Source organism: Nothobranchius furzeri, chromosome 10 (genome assembly GCF_043380555.1).
Source record: "Nothobranchius furzeri strain GRZ-AD chromosome 10, NfurGRZ-RIMD1, whole genome shotgun sequence".
In the NCBI taxonomy this organism is placed as follows: domain Eukaryota; kingdom Metazoa; phylum Chordata; class Actinopteri; order Cyprinodontiformes; family Nothobranchiidae; genus Nothobranchius; species Nothobranchius furzeri.
This window is the reverse complement of record NC_091750.1, coordinates 47,094,376-47,116,846: the sequence shown is the minus strand read 5'-3', so window position 1 is coordinate 47,116,846 and position 22,471 is coordinate 47,094,376. Positions and strand designations below refer to the sequence as shown.

At 43.2% G+C, this 22,471-nt stretch overlaps 1 protein-coding gene across 4 annotated transcripts in view; it reads right to left on the bottom strand.

Moving 5' to 3' along the window:
• Positions 1-1,487: 1,487 nt before the first annotated feature.
• ltbp3 (latent transforming growth factor beta binding protein 3) overlaps positions 1,488-22,471 on the bottom strand; it is a 46,159-nt gene continuing 25,175 nt past the window's right edge. For 2 of the 4 annotated variants that reach the window (XM_015960851.3, XM_015960855.3), the window contains exons 5-29: positions 19,346-19,432; positions 19,136-19,252; positions 18,901-19,056; positions 16,298-16,393; positions 16,188-16,201; positions 16,056-16,113; positions 15,772-15,846; positions 13,066-13,194; positions 12,194-12,325; positions 11,984-12,112; positions 11,748-11,867; positions 11,524-11,646; positions 11,334-11,456; positions 9,610-9,729; positions 9,315-9,443; positions 9,037-9,207; positions 8,853-8,933; positions 8,613-8,741; positions 8,387-8,524; positions 7,008-7,148; positions 4,330-4,458; positions 2,710-2,868; positions 2,531-2,632; positions 2,317-2,445; positions 1,488-2,246 (exon numbers count right to left, since the gene is read on the bottom strand). In XM_015960851.3, the coding sequence (XP_015816337.1) occupies positions 2,095-2,246; positions 2,317-2,445; positions 2,531-2,632; positions 2,710-2,868; positions 4,330-4,458; positions 7,008-7,148; positions 8,387-8,524; positions 8,613-8,741; positions 8,853-8,933; positions 9,037-9,207; positions 9,315-9,443; positions 9,610-9,729; positions 11,334-11,456; positions 11,524-11,646; positions 11,748-11,867; positions 11,984-12,112; positions 12,194-12,325; positions 13,066-13,194; positions 15,772-15,846; positions 16,056-16,113; positions 16,188-16,201; positions 16,298-16,393; positions 18,901-19,056; positions 19,136-19,252; positions 19,346-19,432 (2,939 nt within the window). In that variant the 3' untranslated portion in view covers positions 1,488-2,094. The remainder of the gene's footprint in view (positions 2,247-2,316; positions 2,446-2,530; positions 2,633-2,709; positions 2,869-4,329; positions 4,459-7,007; positions 7,149-8,386; positions 8,525-8,612; positions 8,742-8,852; positions 8,934-9,036; positions 9,208-9,314; positions 9,444-9,609; positions 9,730-11,333; positions 11,457-11,523; positions 11,647-11,747; positions 11,868-11,983; positions 12,113-12,193; positions 12,326-13,065; positions 13,195-15,771; positions 15,847-16,055; positions 16,114-16,187; positions 16,202-16,297; positions 16,394-18,900; positions 19,057-19,135; positions 19,253-19,345; positions 19,433-22,471) is intronic. The other 2 variants (XM_015960852.3, XM_015960853.3) reach the window with 2 other exon arrangements.

The window sequence follows — 22,471 nt, the reverse complement described above, 5'->3', positions numbered from 1 at the left end:
ATTAGAAACAAAAAAAAATCATGTTATTAGAGCTGCTGCCTCTGATCACTCAGTGGAATTTTTTTCTCTCGTGTCAGTTGTTTGTTATTGAGTGTTCGAGTCTGATTTAGTCGGCTGCTCGCTCCCTGCTCTGTCTTCTCACTTCTGCTCCACATTTTAAATCCATGTTCTGTTTGTTTCCTCTGAGTTCTCCTCTTCAGTTTGGATCCAGCAGTAAAGTAAAGACAACAAAAAAAAAGGATAAACCCAACAAGACAAGCATGAAAAAACAGCCATTTAATATTTTATCAGTGACCTGGCCTCTAACTGATCGATCCATCAGTGATTTTACTGCCTGCTGCTTTTTCAGGATGATCTTGGACGTCAGTCACAACTCTGGTCCAGCGATCCTCATCTAATACTGCTGCAGTAAAGAGGAAATCCTAGGATCAATCCAAGACGGGTGAGAGATAAATGGCTTGTATTTGTATAGCACCTTCTTGGGGTTCTACACCCCCCCAAGGCACTTCAAAACACAATCATTCATTCACACATTGACGATGATGAGCTACAATGTAGCATCAGCTGCTCTGGGGCGCACTGACGGAAGCAAGGCTGCCACAGGCGTCATTGGTCCCTCCGACCACCACCAGCAGGCAAGGCAGGGTACGTGTCTTGCCCAATGACAACAGCAGCATTCTCTGGCGGGAGCTGGGTTTGAACCTACAACCTTCCGATTATGGGATAACCCGCTCTGAGCTACTGCTGCCATAAGAGGGTCAAGAGCATTTTGAAATGGGGGCAGAGGTTTGAAAGTGCAGTTGTGGTAGCACAAAGGTAGAACACAAGATGGCGCTGTGTTTCACATTTAACACGACCTTCAGACTTTGTGACACACACACACACACACACACACACACACACACACACACACACACACACACACACACACACACACACACACACACACACACACACACACACACAAACACACCGTTTTTACTCACAGACACTAATTGTTCAAGTGTCACATTTTCTTACCCAAAGGAACAAATTTTACTTCAACTTCTCTAATTATGACAAATTCTTCATGTGTCTTATTCAAACTTGTGAGATAAAAGCATCCAGTTTACCTGAAACACCACTGAAGGTTCAAATACACTTGGTCTGTTTCCAGAACCAAATAACATAAGCAGCTTGTTTCATAACATACTGCTTATTTCTTCTTTACTTTGGATTCAAATCTGAGAACAGAAAATATAAAATAAGGTTTTATTATGTTATGTAGCACAGCTCTGGGTAAAAGAAAGGGAACTCCGCAGTGTCTCTGCTTGAGCTGTATATAAAACCCAAAATCCACAATCAAAAACAAACGCAACACTTTAAAAATCCCCAACTGTTCTCCCATCAGCCTTTTTGAGTTTTCAAAGTACGTCAATGCAGTCAATCAGAATAACTTCCTTGGCTTTCCAGAAGAAGCTACACTGTGTAAATATTCCCAATATTTACTGCTTTGTGCACCAACCTCCTCTGCTTTTAATTTGTTCATTAAGTCTACATCTGTGCACGTGTCAAATAAAACTAAAAACCTCACGTCTTCCATATTTTACATCAACAAGCAAACAGAAAGCATGGGGAAACTCCAATAAACCAACTGTACAGTAACAACACATGTATACAATGTGTAAATGCAATTCAAATGATGTAAAACTAAACGTGACAGCACTTGAATTCAAAGGGGAATGTAAAAAAATACAGATTTTAGATGAGTTAAAGTCAGAAGTAACACCAGAGGGATCTTAGAAAAACACTCTTTGTTTTAAAAACACACTTCCAACCAGAGTTTTGAACTCTGGTCACTTCAGATCAATAAAAGAAATCACAAAAATGTACAATTCAAAAATAAACTTGTTTGAAAAACAATAATTACAAAACAAATATTAGATTTTTTTAAAGAAGGTGAATGAAAGGGGAGCAGAGAGTTTGGGAGCCTTTGCAGCGAAGTGGCTCTGTGTTTGTAGTTCTCACACATCTGCACTCTTGAACACCAAGAAACAAGTGTGTTTACTGCACAGACCGGGGATCATCGGAGTGGCCCACGGGGCAATGCAGAGGTCACTGAGCTCGCCGACGCATGCACACATTTGGCCGGCGAGTGGCCGTGAAGCCATGTTTGCAGAGGCACCTGAATGATCCGTTTGTGTTCACACAGCGAGCATTCTTGCAGGGGTTGACGCGAGGGGCGGGTTCGGCACACTCATCAATGTCTGGAAAAGACAAAACAAGTCACTTAAAGCTTTAAAACACAACATAAAACTGTACATGACAAGTACAAACCTATGCAGCGAGCGCGGGAGTGGTCAAGCCTAAAGCCTGCGTTACATTCACACATGGTGCCCAGGTAGGAGCGAACACAGCGGCCATTTGCACAGCTGCACTCGTCAGAGTCCTCCTCTGAACTGTCACCTGCTCAGGCGAAAACACAAAACATGAGACAGAGACAGAGGTGAATACACATCAGCGGAAAGGTGTCCTGTGTGACTTTATTTACCCATGGGTTCACCTGGGTTGTAGTTGGAGAAAGCTGCCTGGAAATCCTGATCGCCGTCTGACTCGGTCTCTAGGTGCATCTCGCACAAACGGCTGAACATCTCTGAAAACAGGAAATAAGGTTCAAAGTGGCGGTCAGTGAAAAAATCTGGGATTGACCGGTGCTTCCAGGTGACTCACCTGAGTTTCTGGGTGGACAGGTGTTACACTCGGGACCCCACCCGCGACCGTAGTGACAGCAGCACTCGGAGTAGGTCACCACCACTTCAATGGGCCGACTGCAGATGAGACCCTCATCAACCTGCACGAAACACACATCTTTGTGTGCTGCAGTGCGATCTAAGACCAGAAAAAAGAGAAGATTTCAAAATTTAGAATCTCACTTCCTTCCATTCCAGTGATAATCAGAAACCTGGAGTCCTACAGGTAGGTTTTACACAGCTGTTAAGTTACTCATGGAAAGCATTTTGTTCTGGAAGCCTGTGATGGCTGGAACAGAATTTTTCTGAGTGCATCCAGTATAATAAAAATGTAACTGCCTGCAGATCTGCTGCTCATCTTCACCCATTGATAGTCTATAAAAATCCATTTTTGTGTCATAATCTCATTGAAAAGCCTGAGAAATGTTGGGAAACTTCTAATAAATCATGTTTCTTGGGAACCCGTACATGCAACGTGCAAAAACATCATATTCCTGCACAAGATCCACCTGCATCGCTGCACTGAGGCAAATAGAGATGCATCGCATTGTTAACAGAACAATCAACGCTGACATATTCAACAAGCAGCTCATGCAAAACTGGCTAAAAACAAACACGAGTTCCACCAAGCAGTTTGAATCAAAACCTCGATTTTGTGCTGGTAAAACAGCTCATGTGAAAACCATCCCCGATGAGGAACAGTAGAGACTTATGTTAATGATCCCTCATGAAGCCTTTTTTCTTACTAAGAGGAATTTAGGCAATCAGTCCAAAAGATTTAATGTTCAAACCCGAGTTTCAACATTTAGATAGGAAGAAAACGATCAATCATGAAAGTTACGGAGTTGTTACGGTTTGGGGTTAACGGAGGTCAAAGCATCGAAACCACAAACATATCCAAAGGATCAAATAAACGTGACGATTTTCAGCATTTAGCACCTAAATCTGCTGACATGGTGAACATTATTTATTTGTTCTACATGTGAAGAAAAAGCTTTGAGAGAAAATTAAGTCATTTCTAAACCTCCCTGCTGTGTGATGAGAAATAAACTTCACAAAGATTCAAAAATAGCTCTAATCACCTTTAACTTAGATCATTTATGGATAAATAGCTCCTTACACCTGAAGCTCATAATAATTCAATAACTCTTATGTGTACCAGACAGCCGTTCACCTATAAAACCAGCAGGAAAATCACTAATATATTGTTTTAATTTAGCATAGCCGCATTATTTCTGCTGCTCAGCTGCTTGTTAGCATTCCCCTTCTTCTACAAGTCACAAATCTCCTGGGCTGTAACTATCCTGGTTTCCGCTGTAATTATCTAAACACTGATTTATTCATGTTGCATTTACAATAGTACTAGTACTGATAGGAAAATAATAAAGTAAACTAATAATGTAATAACTTTGGTGAAAATATACACAAGAAACAACTATGAGGGTGTAATCGGCTTCTTAATCGGGTAGAAAAACGGTCCCAAACTCTTCCTGTAAAGCCAGAACAGGCTGAACGAAACACAAGATGGAGCAACATGAGTGGCAGACATGGAGGGGAGCCAAAACTCAGTGTGAGCGGTCAGGCAAGCAGGTTTACCCACCGTCATAGACGCACTGTTTGAGCGCTGCACTGAAGGTAAGGGGAGGGTCACAAAAACAGTGAAAGGAGCCGGGCGTGTTCTCACACCTCCCATTCTTACAGTACGAGGGGTCCTGGCACTCATTCACATCTGCAAAGGGCACCACAGACACTGGTTACAGTTTGAACATCTGGCTGGGGCCCGCTCTCATTCTGCAGGCGGTCGACTCAGAACAAACAACAGAAAGTAGTGTGACACCTCACGTGGTTCAGAACAAAGTAGTCCTGCTGCACATGTTCGCTTTGGGATGTTTTCTTTAGTTTTATGAGACTGTGTGAAAATGTGATCTGATGATGGCTGAGGGGAATGTGCAAAGGTGTTTTACATTATATAGTTGGTGTTGTAAGATGACTTCAACATAAAAGGGACTTTGCACCTTTTCCTATAAAAAGGGAACATTTTAGGCTTAGAGGCACCATCATGTGGTTGCTGTTGGTTAGGAACTGCATGACTGGTCATGCACAGTGCTGCAGCTGGTCGAGTTTAAAAGCAATCAAACGCTGATCTCTGCAGGATTAAATTAGTAAGTTTGGTTCCAGGAATCATTTTTAAATTATACTGTTTTAAATCAAAAGCTGAAATGATGCTCCTGGTCTGCACGCAAAGAGTTGACCAATAAATCTTAGAATAATCAGAATCCATTCACTGTTTCGCTCTAATTACTTTTCATCGTTGCAATATCGCCATGGTAACAAGGAGAACAAAACAGTTCATCATTCAGAGATTATTTGGATTAAAATGCAGCCTCAGCCTTCTCAGCCTGTGTGAAACGAGACCCCTGATTCCCAACATGAGGCTTATGGCTGAGTATTTACCAGCATTTAGCCTGCACCGCTACAGACTACATCCTGAACCAGAAGCGCATCTATACTCCTGTTTGTGTGACAAAACCAAACATCTGAAGTCTTTTTCTGAACTCTTTCCTTGTAAATATTCTGCAGATCCCATCAGCTCTGACCTTTTCCCACCCTAATGAAGCAGATGTTGATTCCAAAAATTTCACACAATTTTTCCAACCAGATAGTATCAGCAAACTCTGACTCCATTAGCCCCAGCTGATCTTTTAATAATTAATATTTATTACATGGATTTCCGTAATGACAAAGACAAGACATGAATTTGGACTTTTAGGCCTAATAGATATTATTCAGAAGAATTTTAATCCATTCTGTCTAATGAACCCAAAGATGATGAACAGAGAACTCAGAGAAGCCAGCATGCCTCTGGTACCAGAACCAGTCCTTGGTCTCTGGGTTAAAGCTGTCTTTTGACTTCCTGTCTGATGGCACTAATATACAGGCCTTTTGTTATAAGTGCTGCACAGGTGGTTCATTCATACTGAACATCGCCTTGATGGTTATCAATGTGAACAAGCCTATCTATTCTGTTCACTGCAACAAGAGATTTTTGTTGGGAGCATCAAATGTTTTTCCATAAAAGATGCCTTAAAGGTGTGGGATACTCGTTTGATCAATACATGTGCAGTGGTCTGTAGTGTGTGTGTGTGTGTGTGTGTGTGTGTGTGTGTGTGTGTGTGTTGGGGGGGGGGGGGGGGGTCTCACATGGCAGGATTTGGAGTAATTACTTCCTGATATTTGGACATCTTGCCTCAAATTGCATAACAGCAATGCAACTCTACCACTCTACCACAAATAGCACAAGCCTGAAAAAGTTCTGCTGTGTGGTGGGGTTGCTAATGCTAACAGTTAGCTTCTACTAGCTTAGACATTCTCTGCTGTTTCCCAGACGCTAAACCAACAACAGCCTTCCCTGTCATGAGTCAAGATGGGTGAGTCCATAAACTAGCAATCTGCCCGGCTTTTCAAATCTAGAGTTTCACCGTCTATTTTCTGTCAGAAGTTAATGCAGGAGATAGGTGAAGGAGACTATTTTCATCTTCAGCCAGCAAGAAAAACTCAGAGAAAGTGACTGATTATAATAAGAAATGGTATTTCAGTGTTTCCAACCTTTAAATCTCTCCCATTTCTGTGGACATTCTCTCAACTTCATGGATGATTTTAACACACCTTTAACTGTGTGAGACTTTAACTAACAAAACACGAAAAACCCGAGGATGAGCTGACAACTGTCATTAACAGTAAAAGCAGCTGAGAAATTATCTGTTTTTCTATTATTTTTTTAATGGAAATGCATGTTTTAAATCAGTGGTATTTATACAGAAATGACACAATACTTGTTGTTTTTGCAGCATTTTGGCCACATAAACCTTCCAGATTGAGGTCCTTCTTTTTACCTCTGCTTCACAACTACAATAATAAATGTTACATTTAGTAGATTTTGTCTTTTGAGACCACTTTTATGGTCAAGGTTCCCAGCTTAGAGATGTTGTTTAGAGTTTGCGCTTCAGTCACCTGACAACAATTATTTAAACTTAGCTAAAGAGAACCATGGCAGTGACTAAAGCAGCAACTTAGAAATAGATCTTTAACTTTGACCTTAAAAATCACACATCTCCACAAAACTCTTTACCTAATTTGTAAGAAGTTGATCTTTTTAAATTATAATCACCTCTAGTCACATCATTCTGCAGTGCTCGTGATCCACAATAGTGAAACGGTTAGTTACGATTCCTATCAGTCTTATTTTTGCCACCGTTCAGTTGCAGAGTACGAACTTACCAGCCTGCTCCTCAGGTGTCACACAGCTGTTTCTGTCGACGGCCAGGGTCCAGGGCGGAGAACAAATACAGTAGTACGAGCCCACAGTGTTCACACACAAGCCATTCTTACAGTTTTCTGGGTTGTTACATTCATTCATATCTGTGCAACAGAAGAAATCACATTATTCCTCCAGCAGCAGGGCGAAGATCATCAAGCTAGGGCCCGGTTCACATGGCAAGATGAGGATTTTTCACCCAATTCTCTGCCTCTGACATTCTTAAATGTGTTTCGTCAATACATTTGCAGTTGTCTCTTGTAGGAATGCCTTGCAAGTCTTACTCTGGGGAAAAAGGCCCACAAGTGCCTGGATCAGCATGGACAACTCTGCTGTAGAAAAGAGCGGCTGCAGACAGCAGGATTTGGAGTCTTTTCCTGATATTTGAACATCTTGCTTCTGATTGGATAACAGCAACACGACTCTACCACAGCCTCTGTTTGCTCTGTGAGATGGATGTTTTATCTCAACAAATGACACAAGCCCAGAGGAGCTTCTGCCACGTGGTTGGGTTGCTGATGCTAAGGGTTAGCTTCTGCTAGCCGAGACGCGCTCTGCTGATTCTGGACGCTAAACCACAACAGTCTTCCCTGTCATGAGTCTAAATAGTTAAGTCCAAGCGACCGCTTGACGTAGATCTGCCAGGCATTTCAAATCCTAGAGTTACACCGTCTATTATATATCAGTAGCTGATGCACGAGATAGGTGTAGGAGACTATTTTCTTGTTCAGCCTGCATGGAAAACTCTGAGTGACAGATTATGTTCAGAAATAATAAGTAAAAATGTTTTTTCAGTGTTCCACACCTTTAAGGATGCTCCTGATTATTCTAACGTCTCTGAATATAATCCTGTCAGAAATCCTTGCTGTGTGTGGTGTGTTAAGAGCATTCTGGTCTGCTTGGAAGCACATCACTGTTGCTCTGATCACAAATCGAAGATTATCAACATGCTGGATTGTCTTGCCCTGATTTCAAGTACAAACAAGCGTGCTGCCTGTTGCATGACACGAAAGGATTCCAAATCCTCCGCCGCCTCCTCTTCCATGTTTGTTTACTCCAAAGTCACGTTTGATCTTAAGAGATTTTGGGAGATTTTATGTCTAATCTGGGAATGTTCGTGTGAGAAATCGGTTCATGTTTAGTGTGTAGTGTTGCCATGTGGTCACACACCACACAATGTAGGACCAAAACTGTTATATCTGTGATTTTTAATCACCACATGTGTGGTCCATGTGAACTGACGATGACCCCCACCCTCCCGCCTCCCATCTATGTCAAACTTGACTAACAACTTTTAAATCCTGCAATGTGAACCGGGCCTCAGCGAAGAAAGCTCCCTCACCTGCAATGGTTGCCATCACACACTTCTTCTTGTTGGAGTCTGGGGTCCAGGGCCAATTACAGATGCAATAAAAACCTCCTTCGGTGTTGACGCACTGACCATTCACACACAGTGACTCATCATGACATTCGTTTACGTCTGAAAGAGAGAGAGACGTCACCAAACATCATACCAGGCTGCCGTCTATAAAACCTGAGCTTTCCTAACATTTGAGAGAAGCGCTGACCGATGCACTCCAGCAGGTTGCTGTCGTAGTAGAAGCCCTGCTGGCAGTAGCACTCGTAGCCTCGCAGCGTATTTTCACACCGACCCTTTTTGCAGATTTCCTCAGCAAACAGAGAACACTCGTCAATATCTGCAGAGAACAAACACAAGCTCACTCTTCAGGCACGATGACAACACTATGCAATACTGAAATAATAATATAATAAAAGCACCAGCAATGTTGATATTATTTGATATTTACCGTGATATGCAGGCAGACTGTACTGGATCCTCTGCTCGCTGTAGAACCCTTGTCCGTGTGGACACAGGAAGTGGAACTCAGCTGAGATGAGGAATGAAGAAGATTCAATTACATGTATAAAATATAAAACACAGTATAAATCACTGTCTTTAATGAAAGCTGTGTTGCGTTTTTGTGACTGTACTTGAGTGGGAGACGGGGCAGGGGTGGATCTCACAGTGGTCTCCCCATCCCATCCCGATGGAGCAGCAGCACTCCTGCTTGGTGACGTTGATGGCCAGAACGCTGTCACAGAACACGGTATCATCCAGGTTCAGGTAGCACTCCTTCTTATCGTCTGTCAGCACTTGAACTGCTGCAGAACCAAACAAAGAGAAGAGGAAGTATTTGCTTTTTGTAAATATAGGATGCGATCATGCAGAGATTTGATGCTCCACACAAGGGAAAAAAAATCAAACTCACCTTCACAGCTGTGCCTGTCCTCCGAGAGGACGTAACCGTGGTTACAGCTGCAGATGTACGAGCCCGGTCTGTTCTCACACGAGCCGTAGGGCTGGCAGAGGTTCCTGTCCGCAGCACATTCGTCAATGTCTGAAAGGGAAATCACGCAGACTCCTGTAAGCATCTGACTGAGTCCAACAACTTTTAAATCCACAGCAAGTCTCAGTTACTTCTAATTTACTTAAACACTGACATTCTGAATATTTTAAATAATTATTAATAACAGAGAAGAGAAAATGTGTTTGAAGAGACTGACCTTGACATTCCCTTCCTCCAACGAGTGTGTATCCCTTCTGGCACTCGCAGTGGTACGAGCCCATGCTGTTGATGCAGCGGCCCCTCACACAGCTCGATGGCCTCTCACACTCGTTAATATCTGCAGGGAGGGAAAACATCAGCATGTGAAGCTTCTTGTCTAGAGTGTTCGTACTGCTTCAACGTAACCAAAGGTTTTGACAGTAAAACTGTATTACTGCACAAAAGCTTTAGTTTTAGTTAACTAAGTTCTGATTTTCATCACTTTCGTTAGCCATAACAGACAGTCATTCATACATAAAAATAAAACCATATGGATTTGACAGAAGGCAAAGTCTAAAAAGGAAAACTGTTTCACCACATTTAACAATAGTTGACTGATCATTGAAGAGGACAGAAATAAACAGGTCGTACTGAAATCTGAAGGGTTCAACAGAAAATAAACATATTTGATTTTCAAACAAAAGGAAAAAAATAAAAGAAAAGTTAATTAGAAACGTTTCAAAGAGGATCAACAGGTAAAACAACCTTAAAAAACTTGAGATGAGAATGTTCCATCTGGAAAGATTTGTTGGGTTGCTGCATTTAATTTCAAACTTCGCCCAGAAATTAGAGGAGTTTTTAGCAGTTTAAATGTTTTTGAGAATAAAATGAATTTATTTATTTTACATCAGCAAGACAGCAAAATAATTCATGTAAAACATTTTAAATGAAGCCAGAAAAACCAGAAAAAATGATCTCTTAAGTTAAATCACAGCTGATGACACCTAACCAAGAGTGACTCCAACTGTATTTGAAATAAACGAGTAGGGCTCCTTTACAGGAGGGCTGACACTCATTGATGCGAACAGCACACCTCGATCCTAACCCTAACCCTAACCCTAATTCCTGTTTTATTAAACACATTGCTTATAAATTTGGCAAATCAGAATTTGACACATTTGAGGGCATTATCAAACATTCCTCAGCAATCCCTCTTTCACTCAGATCCTCAGAGAGGTCAACTCTTCGTGTGAATGTTTTAAACTTATGTGAAGTGAATGTTATCATTGATAATAATCTTATTTTAATGTGTATGAGTACAGATATTGATTAAAGCACAGAATATTCAAACATTTGATTGAACATCTTGTTTATTCAACTCATTTCAACTTGTAAGTTGTAAAGTCACGTAGGAACTTTGAGGTGGGTGACCTCTGTGCATAGTGAGGATGCAGCAGTCTGACGAAAAATTCAGGTATTTACTGCCCCCTATCGCTGGGAAAAATACACACTGTCACTTTAAAGGACATTTTATAAGTTTTTTTTTTATAAATTTGCCTTTTTTACAAAGCAGCTGGCCCCAGTCGGACCCCATCTAATAGTCTAGAACTTTGCCTCAAAGATCCGTAGAACTATCCAGATTACTTTAATATAAAAAAAACCAAGGGGGAGGAGCTCTTAGGTTTTTTATAATTTTACTGAGACATTGATACCTTCCTTAAAAATAGAAAAAATTGACTTCATATCTTCAAAGGACTTCGGCTCTGTAATGCGTGAATGGACATATGGACATGTGAACCCCAAGTTTTGTTGTCTGTTGTTAAAATGAAAATGTCAAATAAATAAACCATGACCAGGAAGCAGGCGTGAATGTTAAACATAATACATCAAATGTTTTTTAACACCATAAATAGTAGTAGTAGATAGTATTTATAAATCCACGCTTTCTGTGGTAACTTGTACCTTCACAATGGCTTCCCTCCTGCGTGCGCTGGTATCCCGGGTAACAATGGCACTTAAACGAGCCCTCTGTGTTGATGCAGCGGCCATTAGCACACAGACGAACATCTGCACACTCGTCAATGTCTGAAAAATACACATTCCCTGATGAAAACGCCTCGTTGTGTTTGGACTAGGGTTAGGGGTCCCTTACCACTGCATCTCTTGCTGTCTGCAGAGTGGAGGAAGCCGTCGTTACAGAGACAGCGGTAAGTACCGGCGAGGTTCTCACAGCGCCCGTTGGGACAGATGTTGGGCTTCAGACATTCATTAATGTCTGCAAATTAAGCACATGCAAAGTTTATTTCTTTAGATTCTGCTGATATAATTTTTCTCACACGGTCCAGATTCATTGACAAGCTGTGGGTTTGTTCTCACCATAGCAGGTACCAGCATGGGCCTCATAACCATGCAAGCAAGGCACACACTCATAGGAGCCTGGTGTGTTCTCACACTGCTCTTTAGGACAGGTGTCTGGATTCAAACACTCATTAATGTCTGGAATAAATAGCAAGAATAATAAGACAATCATCATAATGAAACACACTAAAGTAATAATAAGCCACCATTAAGGCCCTTTTTCTGGACCCAGAGTGTAAAGATGGTGTGTGTACCTTCACAGGCTGGGTAACGGTTTGCTTTGATCCTGAAGCCACTGGGACATTCACATTTGTAAGTACCAGGCAGGTTCACACACAGACCTCCAACTCCACAGATGTCCTGTTTAAGGCACTCGTTCACATCTGTGAAACACAAAGGATGGAGTCAAACTAGAAAAAAAAAACACATTTCAACACACCCATCATTCAACCTTCTCACTCTACCTGTGCACTTTAGTCTTCCATGCAGCACTAAGTGTTTGTAACCCGGGCGACAGTGGCATTTGTACGTTCCCTCTGTGTTGATGCAGCGGCCTCTGCCGTGGCCGCACGGCTCCGACTCACACTCGTTGTCATCTGGAGCGCAGGCGTAGATGAGAACACAACAGAAGCAATGCTACGCAAATGCTGCAGTCAGCATCAACTCAGTGGAGTCGTGTGACTCCTAAAACTTTATTTTGTTCATAAATCTAACAATTTCCTCAACTGGAGGAATTTAAAAAAATGTTCTGCTCGTAACACAAAGCAGGTCATCTTAAGTTATATTATAAGGAACAGAATAAATGCAGAGAAAGTTCAGGTTTGTAGTGACTTGTGGCACCTGCTACAGCCTGATTCCTCTAATTCCCCAAATAACTGAATAAAACCACAGATAAAGTGGAGGCAAGTCTTCACATGAGCACGCATCAGCGCTAAAACAGTAAAGTCATCCCTGCTTGCCTCTGCTTGCTTCTAAGCTCTTAAATTTCAGCTTAAGGTTGGGTGCATCATGCAAAATGCTTTAAAGAAGAAGTCATTCAGGGAGCAGCAATGTCACATTGGAAGGTTTTAACTGCACAGACATAGATTTAATTAAAACTCAGTTTTAAAAGAAGCTTTTATACTGAAAGTTCAACTAAATCAAGTTCAAAATATCAAAATCCAGTTTTTCCCAATTTATGACAGAAGTCATGCACGAGCAGATTTGTGTTGCCCTCAAATTTAGGAAAAACGATTTTGCTTTAAATAAACAGAAGAGCAAAAATCACCCACTTTTTTGTCAAGCAGGAGATGCTGAATGATAAATTTCTTTTGTTTCCTCTAAAACGCTCTCTTACCCTCACAGATGTTCTTCTGCTGGTTGAGACGGTAGCCAGGGAAACAGTGACAGATGTGGCCGTTTGGGCTGTTCTCACACTCTCCTCCACCGCAAACGTTTCTGCTTTCTCTACATTCATCTGTGTTCGCTTCAGGGAGGGAACAGAGGACCAATGTCACATATATACATACATATACATCTGTACTATCCTATATGTATGTACATGTATACATACATATAGATAAATGCAAGTATGAGTGTATGTGATTGTTACTGGCCATCCTGGCATCTACGTAGATCCTGATCTGACCGTTACACAGGAAGTTCTTAACCCAGGGTTTAGCAGATTTGATTATCAGGAGATCGGGAAAAGATGAAGGAAATTCATAAAAATGTCATGAACACCATGTTTGAAAACTGAGTCAGTCTTGCTTTAAGGTTGCAGTTAAACATTAAGAAGTTACGTTAGTTCAGTTGTAGAGCACCGTAATTCATTAAAACTTCTGTGAATGCTGGTCAACGCAACGTCTAGAGCTGCATTCACAAACGCTCTGTATAAATCTTGTTCACGACTCTGTTCATAAATATTGCTGAGCCATGAGATTAGAAATCCTGCTTATACTGGAGTGTGTTTGTAAGAGAGCATTCACTAACACCAACTGTTTAAAACTGTTGTTTATAAATGAGGCGGGTGAAATTATCAGCAGAATAAAGACAATTTAACCTTAAAGTGACAATGTGTAGTTTTTACCATTAATCTCTGGAAATATTCATTGAAATGTTGTAAATGAATTAAATGATCAAGGTCAAGGTCAATTTTATTTATAGAGGGCATTTACAGCATCAAAGCTACACCCAAAACGCTGTACAAGGTAAAACAAATCAAGGTACAACAAATCAACAATAAAAACCTAAAATAAGATGAGCACACAACAGTCACAATCTATAATAAAAACTGTTAAAAACTTAAGATGCTCAAGTCAACCTGCATTAAAAGCCAAATCAAAAAAATGCATCTTAAGAAGGGATTTAAAATGCTCTAGACTCTGTGTGGTCCTGATGTTGTTCCACACTTTGGGACCAACCACAGAGAAAGCTCTGTCGCCACGAGTCTTGTGGCCGGTTTTTGGAACTGTTAAAAGAGCTTGAGAGCTGGACCTCATGGTTCTGGCAGGGATGTAAGCGGACAGCAGCTCAGAGATGTAAACTGGGGCCAGGCCATGAAGGCATTTAAAAACAAAAAGTTAAATTTTGAAATGGATCCTTTAAGAAACAGGAGGCCAATGGAGAGAGGCCAGAACCGGGGTTATGTGATCCTGCGTGCTGGTTCCAGTCAGCAAGTGGGCCGCTGCATTTTGGACCAGCTGAAGTCGGTGTACGGAGGACTGGTCCAGGCCAGAATACAGGGAGTTGCAGTAGTCCAATCGGCAGGACATGAACAGATGGATGATATGTTCGAGGACATTAGCAGGAAGATATGGCTTCACCTTTGCTATCTGCCTTAAATGATAAAAACCTGATTGGACCACTGCACTCACCTGTCTGTGAAGATTAAAAGAACCGTCTAAAAACACACCAAGGTTTTAAACACAGGGCTTTAGAAAACCAGAACAAGGACCAAGAGGACTAAATGATGCCTAGTTGTTGAAAAATATTGGCGGTTTCGTAACAAATAACCATAAAAATCGGGTCTAAAATACATAGGAGCGGGTCTAAGTCTCTGGGCGACGCCATATTGGATGTCATGTTTCCTTCTACGGAAGCCCATGAGGACAGAATACATTTACTGATTTGTAACAAATGGTTACAGAACTTTCAGCATTAATAAATGTTTTTCTTTTACACATTTACCCTTTTTACTCATTGCAAGTGATGAAAGTGAATCTGATGTTCTTGTTATGTTGCTGGAGGTTGTACTCCCAGGGATTTTTGACCCTAATGGCCATCCGTTGGTAAGGCCTTATGTAAATATAAAATAATGCTTGCTTGCAATTATTTAGGTATCTACTTCCCCTATCGTTATCAGCATTTGTAATGGAACTGGTTTAGAACCAGTCCAGGTTCATTACTGGAACCTGTCTGGTGGAAAAGCTCTGTAACGTTGCTTAAATGTCTAGGCTGATCCCTGTTCAGCTCATGTATAATGCTCATGTCCTGATGATTTGTCTGACTTTTGGCCATGTTCACACTTCCTTAGCTTATATAACATCTCCACCATTTTTATCTTCACAAAAACACAAATGTTTTCTCATCCTCTGTACGTTAGTGATAACTTATCTCTGATGCCTTTGGGGGTGAGTTGGTTTGCGTTTTGAAGGAATCAGTGTTTTTCACACAATACCAGCAAAAAATGCAGCTACTTACAACTTTTAGGTAACAGAATGCTTGTGAGCATAGCCTCATGGCTGGTTCATGCTTCACAGCTGATTGCACACAACATGCACAGCACACCTAAGCATCATGTAATCAATCCCTGTTAAAAAAAACATGCAAAAGACTAAACTAAGTAACTTTAATCAATCAGCGTAAATGCCATTAACTGAGCGGAGAAAGTCAACATGTCATTTGTGAGAAAAGGACCCAAGTCTCAACGTAATATCATTCTTAAATGTAGAGAATTGGGTTTTCCAATTTTTTTTTTCCTTTTTAAGGTGCACGAAACATGAGCCAGCATTTACAAAAGTACCTTATTTTGTGGTGAATACAGAATTTGTGTGAAACTCACGGAGATCTGTCTCTATTTCGAGGGGGTCATTGCCTGGGAGGATTCGGACGATTGGTGGAGGGGTGGGTTTTACAACTGCGGATCCAACAGAGGAGAAATGAAGTGAACAGAGTTTTAGGAGGAACTATGACATGTTGATCTTTAGTCCTGACATGGACAACATTTCTTCACATGATTGTGTCAGTTAGCAGCAGAAAAGAAACATTCTCCTCACTGTGCCAGCAGTACACACTAGGTAGTCATGTTAATTGTCTGAGTGGATGTGAAAGGAAAGGTGAGATTACCAGGTACGCGTGGGCCAATGGAGGCCTGCTGCTCAGTAGACGTCTCTGGAGGCTTCTCCTGATTGGACAAGAACAGAAACATTCCAAAACAGCTCAAATAACCAACAAATACAAGAAGAAGTAATATCTTACCGTCACAACTGGAGCTGAAAGGAAAGTGAGATGAGAAAATGAAAACTGTGAACTCACATGATGAGAATTAATTTTTGTAAAAGTGATCGTTTAAAAGCCTGAGCACTCACAATTTGGAGGGAAAAGGATGGGGGACAAAGCCACAGTTTCTGTTATACTTTGGATGAAATATCCTTTCCCAGCAGGACAGATCTGACTGAAAGCCACTGAAAACCACACAAGAACACTGGCTTGTTAAGGGTTTAATCATTTAATCAATACATTTGCAGTGGTCTTCAGCAGAAATGAATGCCTTGCAAGTCGTACTCGGGGGTGGGGTGAAGGGGGGTGGGGGTGGGGGCAGATAGTTTCAGGAACTAGCAGAATGCCACATCAGAGAAGAGCGGAACACGGCAGGATTTGGAGTTTTACTTGCTGATATTTGGACATCTGTTGGCTAACAGCAATGCGATTGTACCATTGACTGTTGTGGTGGAGTTGCTAATGCTAACGGTTAGCTTCTGCTAGCTGACATTCTCTGCTGTTTTCTGGATGCAAAACCAACAACAGCCTTCCCCGTCGAGAGTCAAGATGGGTGAGTCAGTGAATGTTAACCCATCAACTGCCATTGACGACTAAAGTTGTCATTTGCGTTTTTTTTACTGTGTGGGCGTTGCACCGTGAGAACAAACATCCCAGCTCTAAAGCCGATCTTCATCTGCGTACGTCACACGTCACATGATCAGGAAGCAGAAAATCCATGTGTTAGGTGATCGTTTTGGGCCGCTGCTGAAAAAAGTGAGGCACAAACCAGAAAAGCTTCTGCCGATCACAGTTTAACAACGGATTATGAAAGAACAGATAATGCTAGACAAGCGCGGATTCTTCCTGATGTAAGAAGTGAGTCTACTCTTTGTTTTGGTAGTTTTGGCGTCAACATCATCCTAATGCGCAACATTCTGTGACTCTTGAAAAACAGTGAAAATGCTGAAAAATGCTGGCAGCGAAGGACTTTACTGGTCAGAAAATGGCCGGCAGTGAATGAGTTAAGTGACAGTGTGACACAGATCTATCAGACTTTTCTAATCCTAGAGTTTCACCGTCTATTTTCTATCAGAAGCTAATGTAGGAGAAAGGTGTAGGAGACTATTTTCATGTTCAGCCTTTATGAAATCTCAGAATGACATCATTATCATTCATAATCATTAAAGGGACTGTAAGGAAGTTTGAAGTTTTTATGCTCGCAATCGCCACTCAGGCCTAATGCTTAACTGCAGCTTCAAAAGTAAGCTCGTGCATGAGGTGCGTATGCTGTACGTGCACACTCCTTAATGAAAATAACAGCTGAGACACTCCCATGTGTGTGTGTGTGTGTGTGTGTGTGTGTGTGTGTGTGTGTGTGTGTGTGTGTGTGTGTGTGTGTGTGTGTGCGTGTGTGTGTGTGTGTGTGTGTGTGTGTGTGTGGCCCGGACGACAGAACACAGCAAATTAATAAAAATAATGTGCCTCTGTCTCTGCAGCTGCACTTTCTCGTCGGCCGGCCGAATGTGCAGTGTGTGTGTGTGTGTGTGTGTGTGTGTGTGTGGCCCGGAGGACAGAGGACAGGAGAACACGCAGCTAATTAATTAAATAATTTGGTTCTGTACCTTTCTCTTCAGCACAGCCGGCAAAGGTTTATGATGGGTCAGTCCTCCTGCATGCTCAGATCATTCCTTTCCCTTGCTTGAAAAATTGTTCCAAAATGAAAGTTGAACCCACATCTTTTTAAATCCGTGAATTCAATGCCGTTCGGCGAGTCCCGAATAAAAATTTGGGCATCTTATTACTGTAAGAAAATATATAAAAATAAACTCCAAATAATAAATTATGTTGACACCTGGAGTTGTACCCAGGCCTTACGTATGAGAGTCAGACATCTTACTAGGTGAGCTAAAGCACCAGTGACATTTAAGCTATCTGTAATATTTATATCCTTATAACAGCTGAAACAACATCAATCCAAAAAAACGGTTTGGAGCGAAAATGGCTATTTTGTTGCTAATTTGCAGGAAATATCTAGAAGAAAGTTCTACAGAAAGTAGCTAAGGGTCCTCAGAAATGTAGCTAGGTTTGTCACAAGGCGTTAGGAACAGCGACAAAGTCGCTGAGTTGGCACTGCCTCTCTCTCTGCTGATAAAGCTACGGATAGCAAATGCTACGGGCGATGCCTGAGCGTGAACGTGCATGAAGCAGCCTGTTTGACCTGAGCATCTCTCTTTTTCTGTGATTTTACAGAAAACAAGCAATCATAATAAAAATGCCAGGGCTCATTCTACAGGACCAGGGCATTGCAGGAGAATGTATGAAGAAGAAATGTATTATTTCCATACATGTTTTGACTGTCAAACTTCCTTACAGTCCCTTTAAAATTGATTATCAGTGTTCCACACCTTTAAAGATTGCATGAAAACCACATCTGGTTATGTGTTTTCAGAAACAGCAAACTTTATTCATCCACAATCTATCAAAGAGCTTTAGATGATGATGATGATGTTCAGTAAAACAGACTGTTTTGTGTTTGCTAAGCCCGATCAGCTGTGACGGCCATCTTTAATTGGACTGACTCCACAAGTAAATCAGTAGATGGACTTCCAATGATGACTTTCTGGGATTGTAAATAATACACACCAAATACTTGCTGGGATATGTGACACATGCTTGTGTTAATGCATAGATGCTACCACTGTTAACTCACCTGTTCCCACCTGAGGACACCGTTCGCACTGGTTGCCCCAGGCTTTCCCCACCGTGCAGCAGCACACCTCCTTGGTGATGTAGTTTTGCAGTGGGTGCTCACAGCCCCTGGTCTCAGATGCTAATCTAAAGCACTGAGCCAGCTCAGGAGGAGATTCTGTCACAGAGCACATCCGGTACAAAGTTTGATTTATGACAACAGCTCCATGGACAACTCTCTCTGCAGAATCCCTCACCAACACATCGGTTCCTCTCCTGAACGTAGCCGGACTTGCAGGAACATTTGAAACTACCCAGCGTGTTTAGACAGTCTCCATTCTGACAAACACCCTGCAGGGAGCACTCGTTGATGTCTTGGAAGTCAAACAGAGGAGTGTGAAAAATGGAAAGCTTTAAATGATTATGGAGTAAACAGAAAAATCAGAAGCTATTTTAAAATGTGTTACCTTGACAGTGTGTGCTGTTAAATCTTTTGTAGCCTTGTGGACAGGTCGAGCCGTAGTCTTCCACAATGGTCTGTTTGACCGATGCATCTGTGGGAGTGGAGAGATGTCAGCACAACTACAAACACGACCATGAAAGCATCTGAGGAGCGATGTTTCTGATCATCTGTAGGATTTAAAAAAAAACTGGACTGAGTCCTGTGGGAGGCTGTCAGAGAGCCGTCTTAGGGAGATTAGGCAGGTTTTGCTTGCTTCTAGCACCCCCTAGTGTCCGTTTAGTAGAACCAAAAGCAAAACTTATCTCCTCGCTATGCGTTCATCATTTTAACACCTTAATCTAACAGCTGTAATGTCTCTCCAGCCTTCCAAAGTGTCTACATGGGCGATTCATAACTAAATTAAACAAATCATCTGTGTTCATGACCTAAAACATGCAGGAAGTGTGCTGGAAGCAGACTGCAGTGCCAGGTATGTCAGCTACATTTTTCTACAAGTCCAAAAGGCCGGTGTCTGTACCAGATCTGCTCGGGCTGCCAGATTGGCTCGGGGTCCTGCGCCTGCTGATGACGTCACATTACAGAAACTCCACTCAGCTTTCACACTTAAGATTTGTCAGGACATCGTTGGTTACGTATTGTAACCCCAGATTCTATGAGTCTAGTCGCAGCCCTTAAGCGAGCTGCTATTGCTATTGGAAGGATGATCTCCGCATCAGCCAATCATGAAGAGCTTAAATGTACGCCCACCAATAGTGGGCCCCCTTGTGGTATATAACCGCAGTGACCCCACTGCTCGCCTCCAATGGCTCTTATTCCATCATAACCAGTGGGGCCAAGTGGCTTAAGGGCTGCGACTAGACTCATAGAATCTGGGGTTACAATACGTAACCAACGTTCTATTTCGTCTAGTCTTAGCCCTTAAGCGAGCTGCTATTGGAATAAAGCGCAGCTGGATGGGTTTACGCCACACTGGTTAACACAACCAATGGACACACCCAATCAATCTCCTTTAGTGAGGGAGGTTCAGCCTCAGACCAGGCTTAAAGACTGAGGCAGGCACGATAAGAGAGGGGCCCCCACTAAAAAAACATCATCCACGAGAGGATGAAATCCATCTCAGCAAGGCCAATGGGGTGCCATAAGCATTCATTCAGCCTGCTGGGGTCCAAGCACTGAACGAGTGATGGAACCTGAAGACACATCTCGTAAATAATAACGAGTAAAGGAACAGGATGAAGCCCATGAAGCAGCCTGACAAATGTCTTCCATCGACACACCACTATGGAGCGCCATCGAAGAGGAAATCCCCCTGGCTGAGTGAGCCCTGAGTGCCTCAGGGGAATCCTGCCCCGATGACGTGTAAGCGAGGGAAATGGCTTCACACAGCCAGTGTGAAAGACGCTGGGTCGACAGCGCCTGACCAAGGGAAGACTCCCTGTAGTGCACAAACAGATTTTGTGAACGACGAATCTCCGAAGTGCGTGACACATACTGTACAAGCGCGCGCACCGGGCAGAGAAGGTGAGAAGCCGCTTCCTCCTCAGAATTATGGGGAGGAGGAAAAAGTCCAGCCAATGAAATTGACCTGGATTTGAAGGAAGCATTAATGCTTTTGGGCACAAAGGCTGGATTGGGGCATAAAACAGCAGACCCGCCATCTTCCCGGATCCTGAGGCATGCGGGAGCCACTGAAAGGGCGGTCAGGTCACTCACTCTCTTAACTGATGCTAGCGCTAGCAGCAATGCAGTTTTAAGTGACAGGAACTTGAGTGAGACCTGGTCCAAGGGTTCAAATGGGGCTTTGGATAAGCCGTGCAGAACCACCGTTAGATCCCACTGGGGAAAAAGCGGGCGGGACACAGGTCTGTTCCTCCTGACACCTTTTAGAAAACGTTTTGTGAGGGGATGATTGAAAACAGATCTATCTCCAAACCCTTGGTGACAGGATGAGATAGCTGCAGCATATGTTTTAATAGTGCTGAAGGCGAGGCCCCTGTCCATCAGTATCTGCAGAAACGATAGGACATCCGCCAGCTGGCAGGAGAGCGCTTGAACATTCCGCTCCGTGCACCATTTCTGGAAAGCTGCCCATTTAGCAGCGTAAGACGCAATGGTAGAGGGCGCCCGCGCACTCTGAATCGTGGCGACCACATCATGCGGCAGCCCAGAAGCCTCTAAGCGTGACCGCTCAGCGGCCAGACCCACAACCGTTGGCCTATTTCCGGAGGATGTCTGATTATCCCATACCCCTGGAGAAGGGCGTCCGCCCTCCACGGGAGCCTCCACGGGGAGCCGGACACTAGCGCTTGCAGGTCCGGAAACCATGACGCGGACAAGCGCCTGGGAGCCACCAGAATCACCGAGAGCCGTTCCGACCGAATTCGGTCTAAGAGACGGGGAATCAGAGGGACTGGTGGAAACGCATAAAGGAGCGCTCGAGGCCAGGGCTGGTGTGAGAAGGCGTCCGCCCCGAGCGGAGGTCCGTCCCGGGGACTCAGGGAAAACCACAGGCGACACTGAGCGTTTTCGCGAGCCGCAAACAGATCCACAGACGGTTCCCCGAACCTGATCCAGATCTGTGATATCAGTGCGGGATGCAGACGCCAGTCGGAGTCGCGGGGTCCCCCTCTCGACAGGATGTCTGCCGCTACATTCAGGACCCCCGGAATGTAGATGGCTCTGATGGACAGCAGGTGGACATGTGTCCAACACAGTAAATCTGTGGTGACACGCAACAGAGGGAGGGATCGAACTCCCCCTTGGCGATTTATGTAGGCTGCCGCCACCTGGTTGTCTGTGTGAACTTCGACATGACGGCCCTCGAGAAGGGCAGCAAAGTGTCTGATCACATTCCTCACTGTCATAAGCTCCAACACATTTATGTGCTCGTGCGTGTGGGAGGGCCAACGATCTGCCACCGTATGGGACAAGCACGTGCCCCCCCACCCCGACAGTGACGCATCCGTAAACACAGATACGTGTGACGCAGGACGTCCGATGGGAACCCCGCGTGAGAGGATGCAGGGGTTCCCCCAGTGAGCGAGGTCCCCGCCCACTGAAGGGGGAATCCTCAACATACGTCTCTTCTGACGTATCGGGTGCACCCGGAGGCGGGTGAACCAACGTTGCA